This window comes from Muscardinus avellanarius (assembly GCF_963383645.1).
Source record: "Muscardinus avellanarius genome assembly, chromosome: 9".
Classification (NCBI taxonomy): Eukaryota; Metazoa; Chordata; class Mammalia; order Rodentia; family Gliridae; genus Muscardinus; species Muscardinus avellanarius.
The window spans coordinates 39,421,944-39,437,131 of record NC_137795.1 but is presented as its reverse complement, the minus strand read 5'-3'; the positions used below and the strand labels follow the sequence as shown (position 1 = coordinate 39,437,131).

At 37.8% G+C, this 15,188-nt stretch overlaps 1 protein-coding gene across 2 annotated transcripts in view; it reads right to left on the bottom strand.

Annotated features, from left to right (window-relative positions):
* The window catches only part of DOCK4 (dedicator of cytokinesis 4), a gene marked incomplete at both ends in the record, with an annotated part of 525,693 nt that overhangs the window by 172,247 nt on the left and 338,258 nt on the right, over window positions 1-15,188 (bottom strand). For both annotated transcript variants that reach the window (XM_080701145.1, XM_080701146.1), the window contains 3 exons: window positions 1,830-1,936; window positions 8,694-8,856; window positions 10,342-10,466. In XM_080701145.1, the coding sequence (XP_080557271.1) occupies window positions 1,830-1,936; window positions 8,694-8,856; window positions 10,342-10,466 (395 nt within the window). The remainder of the gene's footprint in view (window positions 1-1,829; window positions 1,937-8,693; window positions 8,857-10,341; window positions 10,467-15,188) is intronic.

Genomic DNA, 15,188 nt, shown 5'->3' with positions numbered 1-15,188 from the left:
CCATCCCATTTCTAAATTTTGTTTTGAAACAGGGTCTTACTAGGTTGCTAAGGTGGGTCTTAGAGTATTTGGTTATACTCTTCTAGTATAGAAGCAAAAAAAAATGAATGATTCAAGAAACACACACATGCACATAAAAATATAAAAGATGATCAGATGTGTTGTTACTCACTACTTAGTTTATTGACAGTTATTCAAATGTATAAAGTTTTTGTTTGTAATCACCTATTTTTGTTTTAATGGTACTAGGGATTGAACCCAGAGGCATTCTATCTCCGAGCTATATCCCCATCCCATTTCTAAATTTTGTTTTGAAACAGGGTCTTACTAGGTTGCTAAGGTGGGTCTTGAACTTGCAATCCTCCTGTCTCAGCCTCCAAGTACTGGGATTACAGGAATACAACAACATATCAGGCCACATTATTCATTCAGTAAGTCTTCACTGCACATCTACTGTAGGCCAGAGTCCTTGGACACAGCTTTTGCACTACAGGAGCTCAAAAGTTGACTGTGATAAGCCAAGAGATCACCGGATGAATCTGGAATGATGTGTTGAGAGCAATGGTAAGAGATCATGAAGAAAATTAGGGAGATGAGGGGAAGGCACCCAGCCAGGGTGGAAGATGGGGAGATACAGAGGGAAGTTGGGGAGTAGGACCAGGGAGCTGGAGGGAATTCCTGAAAAGGAGGTTGTGAAAAGCATCAGGGGATGAGCAGGGTATAGGAAGGAGGATAGGGGAAGGCTTAAGACCAAGGGTCCAGCGTCAGAGTAGAGTAGAACAGATAGAACCAGCAGAGAGGGTATAAGGAACTACGAAGAGTTGGCTTGAACTGTGGCATAAAGAATCAAGAAATGGTAGTAAGTGAAGCAGTGCAGAAGGGGAAGACTAGCACATCCTGAGAAACATGAGATTTATTCTCACACCAACATGACACATGTGAATGGGTCCTAAACTGAGAAATGTCTTAGTTGGATCTGTATCTTAGATGGTTCTCTCTAATGTTGAGGGAGAACTTGGAATAGAAGGAGATAATACCCAGGTCAGTAGGACCAGTTGCCATTGGTGAGAGATGATTAGGGCCTGGAATACCACAGGGTTATAGAAATAGAGAGACGCAAAGGAGAAATATTTTGGAGAAAATTGCCTGTGTAGTTTAAAAATACATTTTGATTTTATATTTCATTATTACAAGTATTCTCAGGTAATTTCTACTCGGTTCCGCTTGTGAATTTGCTTTGTGAAGTCTATACCAGCATATTTTCTTTCAAATGTGTTAATGACAATTCTTGACATAAAAGGAAAACTGCAAAAGTTATTATGGCAAAGTTGCAAACAAACAAAAAGACGTAATACTGACCTTGCAGGATTGATCTCTAGGGAAATACACAATCATAAGAAATCACACACTGGCAGTATTTGAGAAATTATTTGTAAGTTGTTTTTGTTTGTTTTGATTTTTGTTTTGTGGGGTAGGGCTGGAATCCATGGCCTCATGCATGCGAGGCAAGCACTCTATCATTGAGCTACATCTCGAGTCCCTATAAGGTTTATTTCATCCTATTATAGCAATGAAAAGGACTGTAAGATCAGTATGCAGATCTACTCACATATCTATCTCTGAGTTAAGATGGAAAAACAAATTATCTTAAAAATATGTTTTAGAATATGACATAGAACTCCGAAATTCAAAAAGACATTCTCCCTGCCAGCAACCCTACAAGAGTACTCATTTTGTCATTTTTTCCCTCTTTTCCAAAGTAGTAAGATGGTGAGATAATAACGTGCCCTATTTTCTGCAGCCCATAAGCAATGTGTGACTGACAGTACCTTATGCACGATGAGCTCGTGAGTGCCATCGGGAAGAGTCCTGCCATCCTCCTGCATCAGGGGCACAAAGGAGAAACCAAACAACTTCTTCTCTCCTTTCTCCTTTGCTTTAAAAAAAAAAGAATTATTTAGTTAACTCTCTGCTTATACATCTGTGTTCAAGAAGCATGAATGAGGAAAAATATAACCCCCTCCCACTACTCCTCTGTACAATGGAGAGCAACTTTTAAGATAGAACACCTATGTAAAATAGCCATCCTCTAACCTCACATGCTGCTCCCAATCTTCAAGTTACATTCCTTGCCTATCTTCATGGGACGCAGTATTTGAAATCAAGTTTTAAAAAGTTAGGGGATTTCTTGTTTCACATCTCCCACCCCTAACCACTAGGGTTCTTATCTGTGTTTTATTTTGTTTTCTTAGAGTGCCAAGAACATAGTAGGTTCTCAATAAATATGCTTACTGAAAGAATGATGAATGTGAAATATTATGTTTTGTTTTCTACACATGGAAATGGAATAGCCCCACTCTGGCCTGGTCCGTGATAGAACTTCTTTCCCTATATCCACACATGTGAAAAGATTGAGTCATAAAAGCTATTTCCTTGGAATAGGTTAGGCCCACTGAAGGAAAATATAAATTTCAAACTATAGTTCAATACAGGGTTACTGGAGTCATACACTGGAAGCTGGAAATGAGGTAATGAGGTTTTCAGATACCCGATTAAGATACAATGGCTAGAAATTCCCAGGATCGTTAGCTATTAATTACAGATAAAGAAATTGAGATCCCAGATGTTAGGTAACTTGCTCTAGGTTTCTTAAGTGTCCTTCCAATTCTACCAAGTTCCTTTTCTCCAAAAATGGAGAAAGCATGGATGGGACCTTGTTTGTCAACTTGACTCTCCCCTGTACTGAGATACACAGGATGGAGCTCTCCAGGCCGGCAGCCTATTGTGGCTTGTAGGGTTACTGCTTCCTACACAAGTGTGACAGTGAGGTAGTACCATTGAGCAGAAAAGCTTTGGGATGCAGTAAGACTAGGGCAAGAGGAGTTAGCTATGGTGATTTTGAAGATTGGACAGGAAGTTTAACAACAGGCTGGTCCCTTACAATTGCTTCCAGCACTCAGCCTCAGGGAAGCACAGTCCCGGGAGAGAAGAGTCATTTAGGCTGGCTGACATTGGTTCCTACATGAGGACACCCCTGAAAGTGTGATTTCTTTTAAATATGTCTTTTAAAAGAAAAAGACTTTATTTTTAAAATAATCAGTTTTAACTCCAGAGAGAAACTGGGGAAATAGTGACAAATCATAAAGTTAAAATTTATAGCAAAAATTTCTGGGAAAGTGTTTCTGCCTCAATGATGGCATTATAACTTACAACTTAGAGAAGAAGATTTATTGAGAAGTAATTTCATAATTTTATTTGACTATCTTATTTGGTATGGTCTGTGATATGCAATTCACAAAAATAAAACAATAAGGATTCCACAAAGGAAGATAAGGAAAAAAGCAATCGTTTTCCCAAAGTTGCCTTCCTTTATAAAATAAAAATATATCCTAAATGAAGTTTAGTATATATGACAGTTTGTTAGGAGGTATTAGATCAAGATTAAAAAAATTGAATGGGGCCAAGTATGATGGCATCTGCCTGTAGTTCCAGTATTGAGTGATGGAGACAGGAAGATTGCAGATTTGTGGCCAGCCTCAACAACTTAGTGAGAATCTGTTTCAAAATAAAAAAATAAATAAATAAAAAGGACTGGGGACTGGGGATATAGCTCAGAGGTTGAAAATCCCTGGTTTTAATCCTCAGTACCCCTACCTTAAAAAAGCAGAATGGAGACAGACAGCCTCAGCTACTACTTAGTGAGGCCCTTTGCAACTTAGTGAGACCCTGTTTCAAAAAATAAAGAATAAAAAATAGGGCAGGTGGTTTAGCTCAGAGGTTGAAAGCCCCTGGGTTCCATCCCCAGACCCACCCACACACAAAACAAACAAACAAACAAACAAACAAACAAACAAAATGTAAATTTGAACAAATTTTAAAAAGCTGAATGGATAGTTATATATGGTCTGCATAGTTTGATCCCCTTGACTAAATACCCTAAATTTATAGATTCTAACTCCCAGATTTCCAATATGTTCATACTCCAATAGTTCTGCTTCCTATAACTTCTAATTCATATGACATTCTCTCTTGACTCACTCTCCAATTCTATCATTCCAGTGACCCCCTTGCACATATCCTCAGCCTCCTCACTCCTCCATATCTGCCACTGCAGCACTCCAACTTGGTTAAATCCAACTTTCAGTTTTCTCTGCTCCAAACTAGGCCAGTTTTCCTTTAATTAATGCACAGTCCCCACAGAAAGGTCCTTAGCTGGGCAAACCTACATTTACCCAATAAACTTTCTATTCCACATTCTAAAGCAATTGTTTTATCTTTTCTCCTCCATTCTTTTTTTTTTTACATTTTATCTATAACTTTTTTTTATTAGTGCACTATAGTCTCACATCATAATTTGGATCATGTTGACAATGACATATATTCACACAGTACTTGGTGCCCCACCCCCAGCTTTTTCTTCTCCCTCTCTCCCAACATTGAGTGTCCAGGTAAACAATGTTATGTTCACATGTATACACATATTTGAATGTATCTTTTCCATTAATTAACCTCAGCCTTCCTTCTCCCCTACCCCTACTTTCTGGCTTTGTTGAGGTTTCCCCTACATTATTTGGAGTCCCTCTGGTATCTCTAATACTCCCTAACTTGAGCACATTAGAAAAAATATATGTCCCTTCTTTTTCTGTGCTTTGCTAATCTCACTTAACATAATGATCTCCATGTCTTTCCATCTTCTTGTGAATAACATGATTTTGTCCTTCTTTATAGTTGAGTAGAATTCCATTGTGTATATTTCCTGTAATTTTACAATCCATTCATCTGTTGATGGAGACATAAGTTGGTTCTATATTTTGGCTATTGCAAATTGTGCTGCTATAAATATGGGTATGCATATGTTACTGTAGTTCTCTGATTTCAACCCCTTTGGAAAGATACCCAGGAGTGGTATAGCCGGATCATATGGTAGATCCATTCCCAGTTTTCTAAGGAACCTACACATTGATCTCCATAGTGGCTGAACTAGTTTGCATTTCCATCAACAGAGTAAAAGAAGAAACCATCAAGAACCGAAAGAGGAAGCCTACAGAATGGGAGAAGATCTTTACCAGCCACCACTCTGATAAAGAGCTAATATCCAGAATATACAAAAAGCTCAAAAGACTCTACACTAGCAAAACAAATAACCCAATCCAGAAATGGGCAACTGAACTGAATAGACACTTCACAAAAGAAGAGATACAAATAGCCAATAAATACATGAAAAGATGTTCAACATCATTAGCCATTAGGGAGATGCTAATCAAAACTACACTGAGATTCCATCTAACCCCAATCAGAGTGGCAAGCAGAAAGAAATCAAATAGCAGCAAATGCTGGCGAGGAGATGGGGAAAGAGGAACCCTTTTACACTGTTGGTGGGAGTGCAAGCTAGTCTTTTGGTTTTAAAAACCATCAGAATTGATAATGTGCTGGAGCTGGAATGTATTGATCACAAGAGCTGAGAATGGGCATCTTTCCCCAATTCCACATATGGTGAAGCCATGTTGGCAGCTTAAAATTGGTCACGGTTGGAGTATTTATACTATGGAATCAGCAAATGCTACAGATCAGGGTTACCCCTGCCCCTGAGTGCTAGTTATTAAGTACTGATAGCAGGTGACGAAATTATATATACATTCTAATTACCAAGTTTAATTTTTCCAACCTGGACCTCAAGCAATTGAGTATCTAATATCTTGAATAACCAATAAACATCAAAAGTCTAAAACTGAATGTTTTACTTTTGCTCCCCAAACAGTTTCTTTCTGTTGTCTTCCCTACTTCATTTAATGGACACTTCATTCTTAGGCCCAAGCCCCAGGGTCATCCTTAGCTTTTCTTTTTCTTTCACATCTAATCTATCAATAATCTGCACAAAAAATCCAAACACTACAATAATGCAGACCACTTTAATCTTTTAGTTGAGGAACTATAAAAGGCTCCCAAATTGTATTCCTATGCCCAGCTGGCCCATATACAGTCTATTATTTATACAGCATCCAGACTTACTTTCACCTCAAATCCTCTACTGGCTCTACCCTTTTCACCCCAAATAAAATCTATGATAAGACAATACAAGATCTGGATTCCCTATCGCTCAATCTCCTCCTATTCCTTGAAAATGTAAGAATCCTTCAATCATATGCCTTTGGTATTTACTATTTGCTCTTCCTGGAATACTTTCCCCAGATAGCCCAGTGGCTCGGGCCTTCACTTCTTCTAGCTTTGTGTTGACATAGCTCCTTAGAAAGGTCTTTCCTGAGTGTCCTATGTAAAGTAGCAATGCAATTCCATCACTTTCTTGCCTCCAACCTCAATTCATTGTTCACAGTACTTATTTGCTTACTGATATATAATCTTATCTCCTGGACTGTGGAGGATATGTTCAAATAATCTCCATAAGTGCCTAGAACTTTAGATAGTATCAAATCCTATGTATCTTATGTTTGTTCTTGGACATATATAAACCAGTGATAAATAATTTATAAATTAGACATAGTAAGAGATTAACAGTAACTCACTAGAGGTCTTAGCAACCTCAGTATATTATTATTTTTCTTCTTTTTTGAGAACTTTTACCTTTTCACTTCAAGTATTTTATAGCTTTTCTTTGACATATTTCAATTTCCAGCATTATTATTCTTGAATTTTGGTTCATTTAAGGTAAAATAAGGGTTACCCGAACATAAGCACTCTACACATACCAATTGATGTGATAACAAGTACACCTACTAAGTGACTAACAGGTAGCTGCCACGGAGAGCATGGAGATGCTGTCCGTGATTTACAAAGGGGTGATTTACAATTCAGGTGGGACAGAACGAGATGTTACGAGATCTCATCCCACTACTGACAATGGCATGCAATTTAAAACTTATCAATTATTTTTGTAATCCTCCATTAAATATTTTTTAACTGTGATGGCCTGAGGGTAAACAAAACGACAGAAAGCAAAGCCACGGATAAGAAAAGCTCCTATAATACATATTTATTTGCTTATATATCTTTCTTATCTAGAGTGAAAGGTCTTTGAGAAGAGAATCTTCTTGCTATCACAGATGCATCTCCAGGACCCAGTAAAGTGCTTGGTACATACTGAGTGCTGAATAAATATTAATTTTATGAATACATGATATTTTTGAACAAATATATCTCTACACAGGAATATTTGGAAGTCTATTCAATAAAATTATTTTGTGGGGCATTTGTAGTCTGTGGTATTACGGGGAATTTTTTCTTCTTTATGCTTCACTGTTTCTTTTGAATTTTAATAACAGACATTTAAAAAAATGTTCGAACTACATTTAAAGTATAAGGATGAGAGGGCAGAGATTTAACAGATTTTACTGAAAATAGTCTTTGTTCTGCTTTCCAAATTATGAATTATAATAATTTTCTCCAAATGCTTTCTCCCTTTCCCTGCTGTTTCACCTTTATGTTCCTCTACCTTTTTCTTGTTTTAAAACTCAAAGCTCACATTAGGTCCAAGTGAGAATTCCTACCAAAGACTGACAGAAGGATCGGTATGGCACCATTCCAGTTCCTTTATGTTTTTCCTACTTTAAGTCCTTTGCATGAAACTCTTCCGGGAACTTGGAAGAATAGTAAGCCCCTGCTAGCCATCTTCTTGGATTCCAAAACATCCACAAAAGCATAATTTATGGAGCTTTCTGAGTCAATTATGAAATATGCCATAGTCATGGCCACAAATTTCTTTTCTGCTTGAAGGAGAGAATTGGGCAAATTGCAATGTCACTCAGGTGAAGTTACTGCATATTTCCCGGCAATGCCACTACTCCTTCCAGACTGGAGAAGAGCTGGCTTTTTCTCTAATAATGTGATTCTTTTCTATTTCTCATTTGGTATACTGCTCCCAAAGCAAGATTAGAGAGTCATTTGAAGTCACAATATACACTCAGGTACTGTCTAGGATACACTTCAGTGACACAGAGAATATCAGAATATCCCTGGTTTGGGATTGGTGGAGACAAGGAGTGGGGCTAGAGAGAGTGGTAATGAATGCAAAAGAATTAAAATAGAGACAACACGAAATGACATTATGCATGGTTATATACACATGAACAAATAGGGTAGCAGTTTGATATCTTGAGCTATTTAAATCTGCAAATGAGGTAATTACTTCCTATTATCTGTAAGGTCTTTTCTGGCTGACATTATTTGATTCTCATTTCGATATCATCTAAGACTGCACAGTGATGCAGATAAATCAGACATCAATCTGAGTCCAACAGACTTTCCTAGCAGCCTTGCATGCTCAGAAAATCCCGAGTGGGCTTCCCTGATGCCGACGTGTGTGAGAGCCAGGTCAGCTGCTGGTGATACTAGTATGGTCAGGACTTCACTCTACCAAAACCACTTCAGGTTCTAGTGCTGTCTTTCTGTTTCATCATTTTAGACTGTGATGAACATATCATGAGAGTAATCAATGAAAGGAGAATCCATAGATTTCCTGCTTTTTTTCTTCTTTCTCCTCTATTTCCATAATAGTTGTTGGCTTTCTAAGTCATGAGCCCACCTTTCTACCAGGATTCCCAGTCACTTTCGTTCCTCCCACTGGAGGTCTCTTACTTGTTACCCTTTCTGCAGATGAGTCCCTGCCATCAATCAGTACAGCTGAGTAAGCACACTTCCCAACACAAGAAACCACAGAGCCAACCCCACCAAACACTTACTGGAACAGTGGCGAAACTCAAAGCGGATGTGCGCGCCCCGGAACTTATCCACAGGAATGGGAAGCTTCAGCAGTTCAGACCACCTGGGACTGTTGTTATGATAAAGCACGAATGAGTGGTACTCGTTGGCTGGTGGTTCTCCAGAGCCAAATGAAATGAAATCCTAACAAAGGAAACACATAGGTTAAAGACAGTTTTATCAAAAGATTTTTGTTTGTTTGTTTACTTTTGGGTACTAGGGATTGAACCCAGGGTGTTCTACCTCCAAGCTCTATACCTAGTCCTTTTAATTTTTTTTTTCCATTGGAACAAGGGTTTTGATAGATTGCTGAGAGTTTCACTCCACTGTGAAGGCTGTTCTTGAACCTGCAATCTTCCTGTCTCAGGCTCCCAAGTACTGAGATTTTTAAGGGTACGCTATCCTGCCCATTTTTTTTTTTTTTTAATTTTGAAACAGAGACTCACGAAGTTGCAGAGACTGAGCCTGTGATCCTCTTGTCTCAGCCTCCCAAGTACTGGGATTGCTGGCCCATACCATCATGCCTTGCTGAAAGACTCTGGAACGCAGCATAGAAATCGCTACTTTATCTGCCTGCTCTTCAAACAGCATCTCTTGTTAAATTACCTCCTGTTTTTTGCCCAGGAGTTTTTGTACTCGCTTTTGCCTAGCAGAGTACATCTGTTTAATCCTGATGCTAGTCTCCCTGAGTATATTGTGGCACCTGTGACATGTGGGAGATGGACAATGCGGGCCCCACTGGAAGTTCAGCTCTGAGGCAACGTTTTCAACCTGCTAGAGTAAAACAAACCCTTATGGGCCTCAGTAGATGATTAATTGAGCCATGGGGTCAACATTCTAAAAGGAATAGGCAGCTGGGCGTGGTGGTGAATGCTTGCAATCCCTGCACTTGGGGGCTGAGACAGGAGGATTGCACAGGTTCGAAGCCAATCTCAGCTACTTAGTGAGGTTCTCAGCAACTTGGTGAGACCCTGTTTCCAAATTTAAAAAGAAAAAAATAAAAGGAATAGGCAAATATAGTTCTCTATCAAGAAGGAGCTCAAAAAAACCACTTCTTCAAATGAGCCTACTATCATCACACCCTATTTTATTTTTTAAAAAAAGGAAAACCATAGAATTACATATAATAATTTTTGTTGTTGTTTTGTGGTACTGAGGATTGACTCCAAGGGCATTCTACCTCTGAACTACACATTTATTTATTCATTCATTTATTTATTTATTTGTCAAGGCTGGCTTTTCTTGAACCTGCAATCTTTCACAGCCTCCCAAGTACTGGAATTATAGGTGAGTAGCACTGCACCCAGCTGACAGTCTTTTTTTTTTAACCAATTGCCCAAAAAATTGTTCTATAAAACAATGGTAGATGAAATAGAAAAATTACATAGCACTAATCGATACTACATTTAAGGAATGATTGCTATAAGAAAATTGTTGACACCATTAATTAAGCAAAATGTATGTTTTTAAATTTTATTTTCTGAGAAACAACTTAGTGAAATTTTTAAAAAAGTTACACAGGGATGGAGAAGAAAATGTTGCAAATTATAAATCATCTATTACATTCAAAATAGAGCTAAAACAATTATGTGAAATTGTTTTACAAAAAAAAATTCAGTATTAACATACCTTTAAGGTCTGGCCGCTACTGTCTACAATGAACATTGTTACTTCCACATTTCTGGCCACACTCTTCCCTCCTTTCTCAAATTCTCCTCTTTCTACGGTAATATATAAATCATTTCTCATTTCACCTATTAGGAAATTAAAATTAAAATCATGTTTTATATATGTGAAAGTATAATAAAGTGTTCTATCAAGAAAAAATTTATAAAGTATAAAGATATTTTACACTTTGATATGAGGGTCCCCATCCTTACTTCCAATACTTGAGAAGTATAAAAGCCACCTTGGGCTGGGCTGAAATAGCAGTACTGTAAAGGTGCATTTAAGTGGTGAATAATGGAACTGAGGGGGAAGATGTTGTCAAATTCCACCAGTTTTCAGTGTTTCCTTCATTTAATTTACGGGCTATGATTATAAAATGACAGCCTGGCAGAGGTGGCTCACAGAAACCTGTATTAATACTTTATAGTCACGGCACTTTAGAGCAGAAGAAATACCTAAATGGAATAAAATGATAGGACTGCAAAGAATACAGTCACAATTTAAATCTTTTCCAAAATCCATCGGCAAAATGATCTCACTGCTGGAAGAATCCGGATTAGTGCTTTACGAACACAGATGTAAAATAATTCAATCACACAGGCAAACTCAATTAAGTGTTTCATACCATCAAACTATAAAACAAATGAGAAAGGCCCTACATCCAAAGTGACATTTTCTAGGCACATATAAACCATTTATATTTTCTTTGTTGGTGATTTATGCAATTCTTACTTCTTTCTTATTACTGAAAGAGAAAAAGGGAGAAAAATTTGATGCCAACCAATAAATGTAGGCAAATGGGTTAAACGGTTGGTGTTTACCTCACCTATAAGAGGAGCATAGCACATAGAAAATAAAGAATGAAGTAAAGGAGGAGCTTCTACTTGAGAGTTTTTGAAGGGAAGTTCTGGTGAGAGGGCAAGACTGAATTTAGAACAGATCAAAATGTTTGTTTCCTAGCCAGGCATGGTGCCCCAGACCTGCAATTCTAGTACTTGGGAGGCTGAGATAAGAGGCTTGCAGGTTTGTGGCCAGCCTCAAAAACTTAGTGAGATACTGTTTTAAAATAAAAAACAAAATAGGGCTGCTGGTGAGGCTCATAGGTAGAATGCATCTGGGTTCAATCCTCAGAAACAAACACCCCCCCACACACAATGTTTGTTTTCTAATTTAGAAAAATCTTCCATAAAGAAGCAAATCACCAGAAAGAAAACACAACCATACAAATATGTCCACAACTGGGAGATTTTAAAAACTGTGTACAAAAAAGATCCCCAGCTCTTCAGTGGGATACATCAGTGTACCAAATCACCCTCTTCCACAAAGAGTAACTTATGATGGCATCATTCCCAAATGACCTGAGCTCACCAGGAATCGGATGGGCACAACACAGACAAATTGAGTAAGGTCTCAGAAGTATTAAATACTTTTTATACCCTTCACAAAGAGTATATAAAATATATACTAGTGGAAACAACTGAAACCGAGATCCCTGGCTTATGAATTTCAGCACTCTCATACGGCTCATAAAAACCAACTTGAGAAAGCAATGAATTTAAAAGCCCAAGACAAAAGCCACATATTTCAATATATTTATGATTATATCCATATGCTTTGAAAGTTTTTAACTATTTCCATGCTTTAAAATTTTTAATGAATAGCCTAGTAACTTTTAAAGATTTATTAGGTTTTTTTAGAACCCATTTTATTTTATTACTATATAGATGCTCCTCAGTTTCCATGAGGAATTGATTTTAGGACCCCTTGTGGACACCAAAGTCCACAAATGCTCAAGACCTTTATACAAAAGAAAGCATTTGCATAGAACCTATGAGCATCTTCCCACATATCTAAGTCATCTCTAGATTACTTATAATGACTAATACAATACAAATATTATTTAAATTAGCATGCCATATTGTTTAGGAAATAATGACAATAATTTTGTTTAAGTTCAAAGCAGACAACGTTTTTTTCTGAATGTTTTCAATTTAGGGTTGGTTGAGTCTGTGGATATGAAATCTGTGAATGCAAAGGTTGACTGTTTATGTATATTTTTACTATACACATGCAAACACCCTCTTAATGTTATTTAAAAGATTACACTATGGGATAGACAGCAAGCTCACAAATTTTGTCCTCTGAACCATGCAATTTTGACAGCAAAAAAGGGGTCTGAAATGCTGATGGTTCACACCCATACCAGTTCAACAAGAGATTTGTGTGAAAATTCTTGAAAACAGTTTTTCCACTAACAGATGTGGCAGGTAAAGAAAACTGATGCAACAGCAAAATTCTTTTGCTTCTTGGAGTAGATGATGCTTCTCATAAATAGACTATAAGCCAGACACTGACTAATGGGAAGCATAGCTCAGGGTTTTTTACCTTAGGAATTTCTCGTTATGAGAAATTAGCTTGTCTAAACTATGTAGGAATTGGCTAGCCTGCAAAATGAAGAGTAGGTGTTTCTTAGTTTCCTCTCTCATCTGTTAGAAGGCCACAGCCACTGTGACTTCAATAAAGACAAGAAGGATGAGGAAGGTGTGCAAGGTAACTTGTTTTCCATGTCTGTAGGTTAGACCCCAAAAAGAAGAAAGCAGAGAGATATACTGCTGTTGTCACAGACTCTTTTTCCATGTATTCATTCAACAACTCTATCTTGAGCACCACCCACATACTAGATATGTTATTCTAGGTCCAGTAGAGTCATCGGTGAACATAGAAAAAATTGTAGATCCTAATAAAGGTAGGTTTTAGTAGAAAAGTAAAATATACAGTATACCGAATATTATTAGTGTTACAGATAAATGTAAGAGGGAAAACTGGGGTAGAGAGTACCAAATAGGGATAGAGGAGGAATAATACTTTTCCACATATGAATGAGAAGTGGCCTTGTGAGAATATCAGAGACCTGAGTAAGCTATGCTATGTTTTCTCCAAGGAGCAAGGTTACAAAAGACATTAGATTCTCAAGCCAACTCACAATCTATTTAGTTTAGAACTTAGCTAGAGTCTTCCATATCTTCCTTACAAGAGCGATTCTGGATTCAAGTACGTGTAAAGGCTGTAGGGTCATGGGACAAAAATGTTCAACATCATTAGTAATCAGGGAGATGCAAATTAAACTACATTGAGATTCCATCTAATCCCAGTCAGAATGGTGATCATCAAGAAGCAAACAACAATAGATTCTGGCAAGGATGAGTTGAAATACGAACTCTTCTACATTTTTGGTGCAATTGTAAATTAGTACAGCCACTAAAGATCCATGTGGAGATTCTTCATAAAACTGGGGCTGGATCCACTATATGATCCAGCTATACCACTCCTGAGTATCTTTCCAAAGGGACTAAAAATCAGAATATTACAATATATGCACATTCATGTTTATAGTAGTACAATTCACGATAGCCAAATTATGGAAACAACCTAAGTATCCATCAACAGATGAATGAATTATGAAATTATGGGACATATACACACAATGCAATTTTACTCTGCAATAAAGAAGAAGAAAATTAATGTCATTTGGAAAAAAAAATGGATGGACCTGAAGAACATTATGTTAATAGATATTAGCCAGTCACAGAAAATGGAGAGGCATATATCTTATCTCATATGTGGGGGCCAGGGAGTAACTGGGATACCAGAGAGAATGCAGATAATGGAAAAGAAACTACAGTGGAGCCAGGGAGGTGGTCTAGGGGAAGAGGGGGCCAGGGAAGATCAATGAAGTCCCCCTCTGCAGTCCCCTTCTGCATTATTACATATGTGAGAACAGGAATGTTAATATCAATATCCTGGGTGGGAAAGGGAGAAGGAATGTGAGCTGGAGGAAAGCCCACCAAGTGCTGTGTGCATGTATGTCACTATCACTGTGAACTACATTATGATGTGAGGCTATAATACACCAACAAAAGTATAAAAAATAAGGAGCTAGGTTCTACTCTCTGGTACTGCTGCAGTGTGAAAATCTAGGCAGGACCATAGAAATCAGGTATTTCTGTAATTAAACTGAGAGTGGACCTCATGTAGCTAGATAGGGAAAGGAGAGGGAGCAGGAAGGACAGGATGACGCTGTTACAGTTTTCTCTGACTTACAAAAGAACTTCTGCAATAGGGCGCACATGCATAAATCAGAATGCCGTGTATAGATACTTTCCTTTCTGCAATACTGGGGGTGGGACCCAGGAACATTCTACCTCCCAGCTGTACCCCAGTCCTATTTTGTATTCTTTATTTGAAAATTCGTATTCATTTGAGTTGCAAATGCCCTAAGTAGCTGAGGTTGTCTGCAAACTGCGATCCTCCTGTCTCATCCTCCCGAATGCTGGGATTACAAGCATGTACCACCACACCTGGTTCCTTGTATAGATACTTTAATGTTCTGCTCCTCAAGGGTCACCATTCCCATAACCTTCTTAGTCTTTTGCAAATCTCTGACATTAAAGCAAAATTCCTTTGAAGAGAGAAGGCTGTCAGGAAGAACATTTCTCCTGGATGACATTCTACATATTCTTTTCCCCAGGAATTTTGCAGCTTGCTATGTTCCAATGCTGGAAGTTGCCACATTTTGCCAAAATAATGCATATGCAGAAGGATAAAGCTGAAAGAAGTGTTAATTAAAATCAATGCACTTGAGGGATGATGGAGTAAACTAATCAGCCCAAATGGTGTTAGAAAGGCATCCTGGGTAATTAAGAGACACCATAAAGTTTGTATGAAATGGAGTCATAGCATCAGTGTGAAAAGCTCTTCTTCTGACAATGTTTATTAGTGCCTCACACCTCTCAGACTTATTACTGTGT